The following is a 12355-nucleotide window of genomic DNA, read 5'->3' as shown; positions in this document are numbered from 1 at the left end:
TGCTACACTATCCCGGTTCTGGCTATGGTGGAGATAGCGATAGCTTTAGAGATAGACATGATTATAGACATCAATGGACTAGGCGCCCGGGACCTGATGGTAAGTAAACCATATAATATCGCGAAAAAATATATAAATACACTTCATTTACAAATTTTAGAATGTTCTGCGAAAACGAGCGAAGGCTTTCGTTTACACAAAACAGTTGTCAAGCACGCATACAATGTACCCACACTAACAGAATGTGAACGTTTATGTTCGGGTCAAGATGGATTTATATGTCACACCTACAGTTACAGATACACACAAGCTGGACGTGATAACTGTATGCTCTGTGATCGTCCCGTGAATTTACTCGATTATTACGTTGACATTGAACCAGATCGTGATTATGATATATATTCTATGGCAGATGACTTGGACGTTTGCAGAAAACCTTCACGTAGTGATGGCCCCAGCACGGCATTATCAGATCCAAGAAATGCACGTGAGTATTTTGTCTTGCTATTTTTCTAAAATATATATAAGCATTTTATCGATAAAGGAGGCAAATAAATTATTTATAAATTTTTTCCAGAATGTTTCTTCCGCGCCATCGATGCTACACGTTTTTTCAAATCCATTGTGCGAGACTCTCTGACAGTTCGTTCAGTTGGTGAATGCGAAATGGAATGCATAAAATCCACAAAATTCACCTGTCGTGCCTTCGCCTTCCGGTATGGTCAACAAAGGCATGCAAGTGTCATTGACAATTGTCAACTAAGCGATTGGCCAGTACGCGATATGGACAAGGAAAGACATCTAATATTGGATGCAACTTTTGATGTATTTGAGAGAGCTAGCTATGGTCACGGATGTGAAATTCAACCAATTGTCGATGATAAACATAAGAAATGTTAGTTAATCTATATGAAAAGCAGTAACAAAATTCCTTACAATAACTGTTTTGGTTTGATTTTCTTTTTAGCAGTTTGTTATTTAGGTTATGGATCACCAGCAAAGCTACTGCCAGCAGCTATAAAAAAAGTTATATCTGTGCCTTCAGAGATAGAATGCAAAAAGGAATGTGTACGTTTTAGAGAAACGACATCATTTAAGTGCTACTCATTCAGTTTCGGGTACGAAAAGTTTAGCTTTACTCATAACTGCATAATTAATACGATTTTTTTAATATTTTTAGCTCTCGCTCTAGTTCCTATAATTGCGAAATGTCCGATTTAGATCAAACAGAACTGAAGCTCGATCTTCATTACACGCACACAAATGATCGAGATTATTGGCTTTTTGCTTGGAATCCTTTTGATTGGACTTGTCGCGATAAAGTGAATACAATCGGCGGCAATCGAGTGAATAACGATCGCCGTATGGACATATTCCGCGAACCCGGTAAACTGAAAATTCTAACCTGTTGCACTTCCATACTTGTGTAAATAACCAAATCAAACAAGATTTCAATTACCCGCAACACAGTCTAGCAACTTCCTAATGTGGTGTACCAAGGTCTAACATGTTCTAACAAACAAAAACTAAAAATCTAAGATTAACTTTAAGGGTCCATGATTAATAAACTTTTTATAAAACATGTAAATATTTCTAAAATTACCTTAAACTAGCATTAATATAACTTTAAGTATACATAATTATGCTAACCGTACCTAAACCTAACCGCCTGATGTAGTTTTGGTAACTGGATACAAGTATACTTTAGGTGATATCTATAATAGTCCTTATATTCTTCTTATTCACATAAAAGGCGATGTAGCTTGGCGACATTACACCGTAACTGGAAAACCATGCAGACGCAGCAGCCCATGTGAAAAGAATCTGGTAACTGGCTTCTACTCTTGCGAAATAGATGGAGGTGAAGTCGGATCTTGGGATTACTGCTGCAAGGCAGATCACCCCTGTGGCTACTCACAGGGGTTCGATTATCCATGGTAAATACATTACAAAAATAACAAAGTAATCTTTCAAAATATACAATGTTGTTATTGAATAGGTGTCCTGTTGGTGACGAACCAGATCAATGGCGCAAATGTAGTGATCGTTATTATCCAAGCAATAATACATTAACACATTCCGCAATAACACTGCCACCTAGTAAAAATAAGAAAAAACCTAATTCCGGTAATAATAACGAATATCAACATCCTCCACGTCCAGGTGGACTACAAAGTTTAAGCGATTTTGCAGCCGCCCGTTTATGGCCAGTAACGTATTTATATAGTGAAGGACCACCCAATTCGACTGAATTTAGCAATTTTGTCGATTGTAATAAGGAGTCCTGTTAGATATACGTCAACTTAAATTAACTTAACTTGTAATTAATTTAGTATCCGTTGGTTAGTTATAAAAGAAACTTTTAACATTCCAAACATATCAACTTTGGCTCTTAACAAAATAAAAATATTATATCAATTGTGATTATCAGAAGAGATTTAAAATCAAGGTTCTATGTGTTCTACGCGAAAAATATTTTTGTATTGCATTTCTTTAGTTCTAAGTTTTCAAATATTTATACATGATAATTTAATTTAAATATATATATATTTTAAACCGATGAAATGTTAGATTTAATGTAAGAGAATATAACATAACTAAAAAAATTACGTGTATATTAATATTTAAATTTAATATAATAAAATTTTAAATATTATCATTAATATTGTTTTTTTTTAAATGTATGTTAACAGATGGTAATATTTTTATAGTATATATTATGATATTATATATTAATATAAATAAAATTAATATTTTTGTAATATTAATATATACTATATAAATATATAAATCATATATGATACTAATATAAATATTAATATGATTCATATATTAAGATATATTCCTTGCTAAATCGATAAGGCAAAATCACTAATGCCAGAAAACTAGGTATGATTCTAGTTTTTTAGGTACTCTGATTTGATGGCGAATTCTTGTAAAATCTGTTTTTCTAATTGCCTTAAAGCATAGTAAAACCCGGGATCTATCACTAATGAAATAACGATATATGTAGCCTCATTTGTTAAAATACTTCTACACTTAAACTACATAATACAATATCTAAAAATATTTAAAACTTGGACAGGATATTCCAGTTAATTTTTTTATAATATCACTTTCAACCTCTAGACGAAACAAAATTTTTTAGAACTGTTTTGATCACCTCAATTAAAACTGAGGGATTTTTTTCCGTTAAGTCTAAAACATCGAAAACCATAGTGTGACACTTGAATCCACTAAAGCCACCTCTTGGGAATGGAAAATAAGGAATTTCAACATTTACCGAAAATTTAGCATCTAAATAACATATATCAAAATTGGAAACAAGTGTGGGGAAACAAGTATAAATAGCTTTGTTTTAATAAAGTAAAGTAAACAAAAAATATTACAACTTAGAAAATGTCTGTAAAATGAAAATAAATAATAAATTATTTCATTCAAATGTAAAGTACCTGCAACGAGTTTCAAACTTTACAGTAACTGCTTAACATTTTAAGCAGCATACACAGTTTGAAAGGTATTGTAAAAGTCATGCCAGTTGAACATCTGTTTGAATAAAAACAGCTGATATTGCTTAACGTGTGATTAGCCTTTGCCAAAATATTTTAGTAAATATTTTGTTTCTTTTCTTTCTTAATATGAATAATAGACTACTAACAAAGTTTATAGCAATCAGTACCACAGTATCCGGTGCCTTTCTCTTAGGTCGCTATACAGAACGACAACAAAGTAACAATGGAAACAATGTACAAAAGGTTAGTTTGCTGCTCATATGATTTTTATGCAAAGTTTACATAACTAAATCCATAGCTTACACCAAAACCTGGTCTACCAATTTTTGCTACTGTTTCTGCTGCCGTACCAGTACCCGCCGATGAAGTCAACCTCACAGCAACACCGACACGCATATCGCAAATTATGAAATTTGGCTTTCCAAGTCTGGATCATGTACGTTCATATTCAGACTTCGTGCTCTCATATGACCGAAAAAATCGTGTACCACATTGGGTGTTCGAACATTTAACAGCAGAATCTGTTGCTAAAAATGATGCAGTTGATCGTTCTAAATGTGACTTCAGAGCTGATGAAAGCATACACCCATTCTTTCGTGCGGAAAATACAGACTACCGACGTTCTGGCTTTGACCGTGGTCATATGGCAGCTGCTGGCAATCATCGTCGTCATCAAAAACATTGTGAAGATACATTTTATCTTTCGAATATGGCACCACAAGTTGGACAGGGTTTTAATAGAGATTCATGGAATCGCCTAGAGTCTTATGTGCGGAAATTAACTAAAACGTATTCAAATGTTTATGTATGCACGGGTCCACTATATTTACCACGAAAAGAAGATGATGGCAATGTGTATATTAAATATCAAGTAATAGGAAATAATAATGTTGCCGTTCCGACACATTTTTATAAAGTTATTGTTGGTGAATCGGCAGACCAGAAACTTGAAATGGAAGCATATGTTATGCCAAACAAAGTGATAAGCGATGACACCCCACTACAAGTTTTTCAAGTGCCACCAGAGACTATTGAACGCGCTGCTGGACTACTATTTTTTGATAAAATTAATCGCAAGCAACTTACAAAAATTAATGGCAAAAAAACGTGAAATACAATGTTAAATTATAGCTTATTGAAGGATGGAAAAATTATTAAAGTTATTATTTAATAATTATCTGTGCAATATAGAGATAAGACAATGTTTTGTTATAAACGTTAAAATTTAAATTTAATAATATAATTATATTGTTAATTTATTTTATTTGTTATTGCCATTGAGTTTTCTGTTTTATTTGTTACAGTGAACAACGTTCAAACAAGGTTTAGAAAATAGCACAATAATAAAAAAGAGAATTATAAATAATTAGTAAATAAATAATAAACGAAATAATAAATACTTATTTAATTTTAAAATGCTTAATTTTAAAATTAATTTAAATGGTTTTTTTAATATATTCTCGCTCGACTTCGGTAGAGATTTTACAGATTCTAAATTGTTATAAATATAGAATATTATAATAATAGTAGACTAAAAAAGTTTTATAAAAGATAATAGTTTTTACTTAAAGTTATAAAATGCAATATAAATATAAGTTTCTTATGAAGTGAAAGACATGTGCATATATAGATGATAACCTCCTAACACTTAGTATTAGGAACATTAATATTATATATTATAATATTTTATAATGTTATTTTTGTTATAGTTGCATTATGAATTTTTCAGATATAATATTAAAAACTAAAAAAAAAATTTATTGTTAACACAACTATCATTGTTGTTGTTATTATATCACAGTTGTAAGAAGTGACCGACACTTGTACAGATGTAAAGACAACTAGCCCCGTGACGTAGACCCTGAGTCTATTACTATTAATTTAATTTGATTGTAACAAGTATATTTATTAATATTCTAAACATATATTTTATAAAGTTCTAGAAATAATAACAAATCTTAACAAACGAAAACTAGCTTTGAAAACCATACTGGAAAAATGTAAAGTAAAAATATTATTTTGTAAAAACAATGATAGGAATAATGATAAGACACTGTTACCACAAAAATTATATACTCAAAGCACTTAAAAAAATACTTAATTTAGCCTTTGCGGTTATAATTTGAAGTTAAGTTTTTAACAAACATAAAGCATTTAACCTGTCAAGGATATTTAATATGATGAAATTAGGAAGAACTCTCAATTTTTAGGTATTCTAACTTATATAAATTGGGAAATTCTATTACTGAGCTTCTTACGTCTCACCCCCTGATCAGTGGTATGCAATTTCAGTTGGACGTCCTTCTCAATTTGTTGGCTAAGATCTTCTCAACTCATTCCTAAGAGGTGCGACGTAGACCTGTCCGTTCTTGAATCCAGTTTAATTAGATTAAAACCAGGTGGTTTTAGTCATCGCTAGTAGAGCTCTCCCTCCACGTTGCATCCGTCGATCCCTTACCACCTTTAATAATCATATCGACCAATATTGCAATGGAGCTAACATCAGTGAAATCGAGTACAAACGTGGATTAATATCACTCCACACCGATGCAGTATCTTCTTTGAGACCTAGGTTGACTCCCAATAAGGTCCTCAATAGGCCTCCGCATAACATTTCCCAGGATGAACGTAGTATTCCCCGTGCAGCAAGAACTGTCCTTGCTCAATTGAGATCAGGATATAGCCATGTGCTAAACAGTTACTTGTCACGTATAAACGCGTTCATTCCTAATGTGTGCCCAAACTGCAACTCCACCCCTTTAGAATCTTTAGAATATATGCCGAACATAATATTAACAGTGGTAGTATACTTTCGTGTAATTGTAATCAAATTTTTCCCAATAAATCTTTATTAATATTGGCGTAATATTTCTACCAAGTCATAGTCAGATTTCCACAATAAATATTGGCGCAATATTTCCTGAAAAGCTATATAGTTAGTTTATTTTTTGATTCTACACACCTTTTTTTATTATATTATACTTTTATTTTAAAAGTAAAGTCAACTTTTCCATATTAAAAACAATCGGTCTCCAAGCTTCTCTCATTATAACTGATAAGGTTTCGATGCTCATAGAATTCTTTCATTAAAAATCGTTTGGCTAAATCTACTCTATATTATTAACAGCAATTTATCAAACACTAATAATTCTAATTAAATCGATTTTTATCTCCGATATTTATCCAAAGTTCTGAATGGTTACTCGTATATTCCATGACATTAAATTTATATAACAAATACAAGTTTTAGGACCACAGGATTTTTAACTAATTCAATATCATTTGTTCATAACAAGACTTTTAAGCAAATTTAATTAAAAATACATATATAAATTAATAGTTTTTATTAAGCGATTAATAATGATTTTGCGAATAATACTCGCAATGAAATAGTTTCGGAACTAAACATTAAATATCTTACTTTTAAACAGTATTAGAAAATGTTATGTTGAGAAAATAAAATAAAAATAAAAGTGAAGCAATTTGAAAGCATTTTTCTAATGCTTGTGATATTCTGTTATGTGTGGGTGTGAAAATGATTTGATCTATTTATTGTCCATTATTTTTGGAGCGAACATCATCAATTTTAAGTATCATTTTGACGAGTTGCGTTGCTAATAGTATTTGTTGTTTCTTGGAATGCAAGGATTCAACAACATTATGATGTTTCATATCTGAATTTCCAGTTAACATACAGTCAACGCCAATACTTGGGCGATTTTCGGCATTTTGACGAGATTTCAGCTCTGATAATGTTTCAATTGGATGTAAACCACTATTTTCAGCCAAAGCTAATGGTATATTTTCCAAAGCTACAGAGAATGCGCGGAAAGCATACTGTTCCAAAGTAGATAATTGATCAGCTTGTTTAGCAACAGCAAGAGAGCAACTAATTTCAGCTGCACCGCCACCATAAACAATACGGGAATCCTATTAAAATAGTATTATTTTAATAATCAGTTTTTTCCCATAGCAATATTATTCTTACCTTAACCAAAGACCGTACTACGCAAATGGCATCATGTATTGAACGTTTGGCTTCAGCAATAATCATAGCATTACCTCCACGTAAAAATATGGTAACAGCTTTTGAATTTTTGCACTCTTCAATAACCAACATTTTATCCTTAGAAGTACCGAAAGCTGAATATATATAATATTAAATATTTTGTTATTGCTTAGATTTCATAATAATTAAAATATTAATAATCTCACCTAATTCTCTAACTAAACCAGCTGTGCCTAGTTTCTCTGCAGTAAGCTCTTCAAAACGCGGCACGATTCTTCCACCAGTAGCAATAGCAATAAGTTCGATTTCAGGTCCACCTACCCAGCGTACAGCGGGTAAGTCGTGTTGTAACAATAAATGATTAGCTTCATCATCGAAACCCCATTGACAAATGGCTAAAGTAGCACCAGCATCCTTGACTTGCTTAACCATTTCCGTGAATTTTTCCTGCTCATATTCACGCAATGCACGATACTCTTCGGCAGACTTAACATCCAACTTATGTTTTGTTTTGGGTTTTGGTGGTTCAAATGGGCAGGTAAGTATAGCGAGTTTCACATTTTTCAGTTCCTTTGGCATTTGAGCGTGACTCATTGTCTTATCAACTACAACACCTTTGACCAACATTGAATCTTCCATACGTCCACCGACTTTCGTTTCAATTTTGATCAATTCGAAATTCACATCCTTCTTTTCGATATCAGCAACATTTAGCACAGCATCTACTGCCATTTCAGCCATCTGACGATGACATTTATTAACAATTTTGCTCCCTAATGTAGTCATAGCAATCTGTATAAGTGGTTCCTTATTTTTAGGATCAACGGGAAAAGGTTCTGCTATTGATTCTAATTGCTTGACAGCACACTGTGCAGCTAATTCAAAACCATCAGCAATACGTATTGGGTGGATGCCGCGATCTAACAGACTCTCTGCCTGTTCCAGCAGTGCACCAGCCAAGACCACAACACCAGTAGTACCATCACCGATCTCATCATCTTGCGACTGAGACAATTGTACCATAAGTTTGCCAATCTCATGATCAACTTCCATCATTTTCATTATTGTAGCGCCATCATTGGTGACAGTAATATCACCATCAGCAGTTACCATAATTTTATCTAAACCTTTGGGACCCAAAGAAGTTTTTATGGTGGAAGCAATTTGGCGGGCAGCTAAGATGTGGCTCTAAAATAAAAATACAAACAATTTCACATTTAATATGTTATTTAAAATAAAGTATCATTTTCTCAAAAACAAAAACTCATGACGGCACTGTTTATTAGTCACTCATCGAGGCATTTTTAACCTCAAATTATTATGACGTCATGAAAAGCCGACTGGTTATTTTAAGTTTATTTTAACTTATAAAATTAACAAATTTAATATTATGAACACAATTAAATACGGTTTTTGCATTTAAAAATTGTTATAAATTAAAATGTTAAGTTGTTTGCATAAATTTCTTAGTATATGCGAACAAAACAAAACATCTGGAAACTTCTAAAGAACTTGTATTAAAACACCTGATAAACGCTTCTGAAATAATTTATTTAAGCAAAAGTGTTTCTTTTGCAGGAAAAATTTACATCCACCCAAAGGTTGTATTAAATGGCCATTTTGCTGGGATATCCTACCTTAATAGCTTCTGTGCCTGTAATCCGTTTTTGTTGCTCCTGGTCCCGCAATATAATAAAAGGCCGACCATATTCATCAAAAGCAAAAGTACCTGGGAAGGCGTTCATTTTTCAAAACTCGCGATTTTCAATAGATTACAGGATTCACACAGATTAATATCCACCTTTGCTTAGATCACGAACAAACTTACGCCACAGACAAATAATGTTTTACTACAAAATTCCACCGGCAGCGAATGGCATTGCCAGATGTTAAAAATATTAGTATTTCGGCAGCAAATGAATGATGTATTTTTGTTGACAAGCAAATGTTTTTGCATATATACTGCTTATATTATCTACATATGTAATATTATAAAAATTTATAATAGTTGTATGTATAATAATAATATATAATTTATTATTTATTTATTATTATTTATTATTATTTATAACATTATTTTTTAAATAAGTTATTAAAATTATATTATTGCTACGAATGTTTTGACTATGCTAAGGGTACTCCATATTAATTGATAATGAAATATATGTATAAATTTAGTCATAATTTATTTTTGCAAAGGTTGATATTCTTAAAGCATTAAATAAATACTTTTCTTTAATTATTAATATTTACTATTTTAGAGTATTGCTGTTAACATAAAACAATAACAAATCATACACATGATTACATATTTAATAAGGGCCATGTTATGCAGAGTGTCCCGGGCACGGCAAATTACGCTCTTTTGGGCTATGCCGAAAATGCATGTTATGCGGAGTGTCACATCAGTATTGCCAATTTTGTATTTTTACTACTAATTGGTTGTGCCTAAATTTAAAAGGAAACTAGCAAGAAAAAACTCATAGAGGCTGTAATAATGTTAATTTATTTTTATATTATCTTATAATAATTGTTAACAGTACTTACGCGTTTTTTTAAAATCGGAAAGTGATAGCGATTTATAAAAAAATGCTGTGTTGCTTACTGCCATTTTTTCTTCAAAATGTATTAGAGCTGTAGTAATTTGCTCCTGAAAGGCGTAAGTTTTGAAATTTATTACTAAACAACACTGTTTTGCCGTAGTGCCGAGGCACAAATAAGAAGGCTCTCATGCCGGAGTTTGAACGGCCATATTGTTTTTTCTCTCATTCTCAAATTTAAAATTTGCATTGAAAACAACAACAATTGCAATTCTTCTGGTTGATCTTTCATTTTCGAAGAACATATATCTTACGATTTATATTGTTATCTTGTCTTGTAAAACTGCAACAATAGTTGAAGTTCCTGCAAAATTCCGATTGTATTGCAAATGCAACTAACTGCTATAGACTTAAGGCATAAAAGAGCATAATACAATAATATGAAATATTATTTTAGATTTGTCCAAAGAATTATTAAATATTGTGAATAAAAAATGTATGTTATGTCTTTTATAAATTACTTTTACATTTTAATATTTAATTAATAAACAATTATATGTGTGACGTGTTTGACAAACTTAAACTGAGTAACATTTCTGGTTTTGAAGAAGTACAACACACAACAAAATATTTAGAAAATTTTTATGCTTTTCCTATTTGCAATTATATATTTAATTTTTTTGAATTATTTATGTATGATAATTTAATATGCTCTGTACAATGCGATGTTTGACAAACTTATTATAAGTTAACATCTCTGATTCTAATTTTGTACAATACACAACAAAAAGTTCAACGAGCTGGACATGTCAAAATGTATGATTCCTACAAGCGATGGTAGCACTGCTAGTAGGCACCCGAAATAGTACGATTGGCCACCAAGTATTATATTTATTTTAAAATAATAATAAGACAAAGTAACGGAAAAATGAATATTATTCTTTAGTGATTTATTTGATATTTAAATTTGCGTTTGGAAATAATTTGCATATATTCTCATTTTCGAAATATATTGACTGCGGGAACTGTATCAACAGACAACAACAACACGAACAAAATAAAAACACATGTAAAACAACAAAAGCAGCAAAACAAAAAACAAGCAAACGAAAGCAAAACAAAGAGAAGAAGAAAAGAGTTTGCCGTAAAGAATAAAATTTTTTAGAAAATTTCAGTTACACTTGTAACTCAAATTTTAATCCTACGAATCATACACTTGCATTTGTCGCGTACTATGGAATATCGTTTGTCTGATAAAATAAGCAAGTTTGAAGCAGAGTATTATTTTCAGGTAAATATTTATATTGATATATACACCAAAATTACTCATATATGTGTGTGTGTATGTGTAGACAATTGAAATGGCCAAATCGGATGAGGAATATGAAGTTGAGTTGTGCAATACTCCCCCTGCACTGTCATCAGACATACTCGATTTGCATAAAGTGCAAGATGAACCAACTTTGTGTCCGTGGCGATTTGTAACGCGAAGGCGTCGTTCACAGCGTCGATATACTTTTAACGGTATTCAGGGTGCACCACCAGCGCCACCGTCCACTCCCACATCTTTGACTGCTGCTGGCACAACAACACCCTCTCCTACTGCAACTAATGAAGATCGACTCAATAATATGCTATATATATTAGATTATGCGCCTAAGTACAAAAAGAAGCTCAAAGAGCAACAGCGTACTGATGCTGAACTAGCTGACCTGCTGAGTGTGGTGACTATAACTGGTAGCAGTGGCGGCGGTGCAAATGGTGGAGGTGGTGGGCAAAGTATTGATCGCATAAGTGCCAATTCGCGCGCAATACGGAAACCGAAATGTGCTTTCAGATCTTTTAAAGTGCATCGAAGCCTCGAGAAACCTGAGTTTTATGGTGTATTGGATGAAGAAGATTCTGTTTCAGCACCTGAATATGATACTGAAGAAGAGGATACATTGTATCGACGCCGTTTTGCGCGCAAATCATATGCCATACGAAGAGGTGTGCGGTCCAGGCGATTGGCAAAATTTGAGCATCAGGAGCGTATGGAAGCTATTTCAGACATTTTCGATACAGCTATGAGCTTCAATGAAGCATAATTTTATTAAATATGTTGCTCCGTACTCAAATGGCGCTTATTTTACTCATTTTTTGGGTCTATTGTGATGATTTTGAATTTTTTTCGTAAATATTTGTTCTCTACTTTTTTTAAGTGCGTAAATATAATTAATTTCAGTGTTTTAAGTTAAAACAATATGTATGTGTAATTAACAAATCTATTTCAATGATGAGACTCTAAAGTTCTA

The 12355-nt window shown here is 32.1% G+C and overlaps 4 protein-coding genes across 4 annotated transcripts; 3 read left to right on the top strand and 1 right to left on the bottom strand.

Annotated features, from left to right (window-relative positions):
• Positions 1 to 14: 14 nt before the first annotated feature.
• LOC119684680 lies at positions 15 to 2412 on the top strand. Its single transcript, XM_038098778.1, has 7 exons — positions 15 to 99; positions 161 to 487; positions 578 to 895; positions 968 to 1118; positions 1181 to 1386; positions 1754 to 1937; positions 2000 to 2412. Exons 2-7 carry the CDS (start codon positions 328 to 330, stop codon positions 2289 to 2291), a joined length of 1311 nt encoding a protein of 436 aa, XP_037954706.1. The 5' UTR covers positions 15 to 99; positions 161 to 327; the 3' UTR covers positions 2292 to 2412.
• Positions 2413 to 3517: 1105 nt separating this feature from the next.
• LOC119684681 (endonuclease G, mitochondrial-like) lies at positions 3518 to 4839 on the top strand (the record flags this gene model as incomplete). Its single annotated transcript, XM_038098780.1, is given in 2 exon segments — positions 3518 to 3755; positions 3811 to 4839. Coding segments are annotated over 2 exon segments (930 nt in total). The 3' UTR covers positions 4624 to 4839.
• A 2002-nt stretch (positions 4840 to 6841) lies between these two features.
• On the bottom strand, positions 6842 to 9392 carry LOC119684675 (T-complex protein 1 subunit epsilon-like). The gene is made up of 4 exons (XM_038098772.1): positions 9159 to 9392; positions 7728 to 8709; positions 7501 to 7655; positions 6842 to 7442 (listed from the first exon to the last, which is right to left on the bottom strand). The coding sequence occupies exons 1-4, from the start codon at positions 9264 to 9266 to the stop codon at positions 7062 to 7064; spliced, it is 1626 nt and encodes a 541-aa protein (XP_037954700.1). The 5' UTR covers positions 9267 to 9392; the 3' UTR covers positions 6842 to 7061.
• A 1361-nt stretch (positions 9393 to 10753) lies between these two features.
• Positions 10754 to 12261, top strand: LOC119684683. Its single transcript, XM_038098782.1, has 2 exons — positions 10754 to 11352; positions 11414 to 12261. Exons 1-2 carry the CDS (start codon positions 11296 to 11298, stop codon positions 12146 to 12148), a joined length of 792 nt encoding a protein of 263 aa, XP_037954710.1. The 5' UTR covers positions 10754 to 11295; the 3' UTR covers positions 12149 to 12261.
• Positions 12262 to 12355: the final 94 nt, after the last annotated feature.

Source organism: Teleopsis dalmanni, chromosome 2 (genome assembly GCF_002237135.1).
Source record: "Teleopsis dalmanni isolate 2A chromosome 2, ASM223713v2, whole genome shotgun sequence".
Classification (NCBI taxonomy): Eukaryota; Metazoa; Arthropoda; class Insecta; order Diptera; family Diopsidae; genus Teleopsis; species Teleopsis dalmanni.
This window is presented reverse-complemented; position numbering and strand designations above follow the sequence as displayed.

Bases quoted from the DNA above. Each gene is read 5' to 3' on its own strand.
- LOC119684680 (XM_038098778.1), top strand. From the start codon at position 328: ATGCTCTGTGATCGTCCCGTGAATTTACTCGATTATTACGTTGACATT. The intron at 488-577 runs GTGAGTATTTTG...AATTTTTTCCAG, and splicing joins ATCAGATCCAAGAAATGCAC to AATGTTTCTTCCGCGCCATC. The intron at 896-967 runs GTTAGTTAATCT...TTTTCTTTTTAG, and splicing joins CGATGATAAACATAAGAAAT to CAGTTTGTTATTTAGGTTAT.
- LOC119684675 (XM_038098772.1), bottom strand. From the start codon at position 9,266: ATGAACGCCTTCCCAGGTACTTTTGCTTTTGATGAATATGGTCGGCCT. The intron at 8,710-9,158 runs GTAGGATATCCC...TTTTTATTTTAG, and splicing joins CAGGCACAGAAGCTATTAAG to AGCCACATCTTAGCTGCCCG. The intron at 7,656-7,727 runs GTGAGATTATTA...ATATATATTCAG, and splicing joins TGGTTTAGTTAGAGAATTAG to CTTTCGGTACTTCTAAGGAT.
- LOC119684683 (XM_038098782.1), top strand. From the start codon at position 11,296: ATGGAATATCGTTTGTCTGATAAAATAAGCAAGTTTGAAGCAGAGTAT. The intron at 11,353-11,413 runs GTAAATATTTAT...GTGTATGTGTAG, and splicing joins AAGCAGAGTATTATTTTCAG to ACAATTGAAATGGCCAAATC.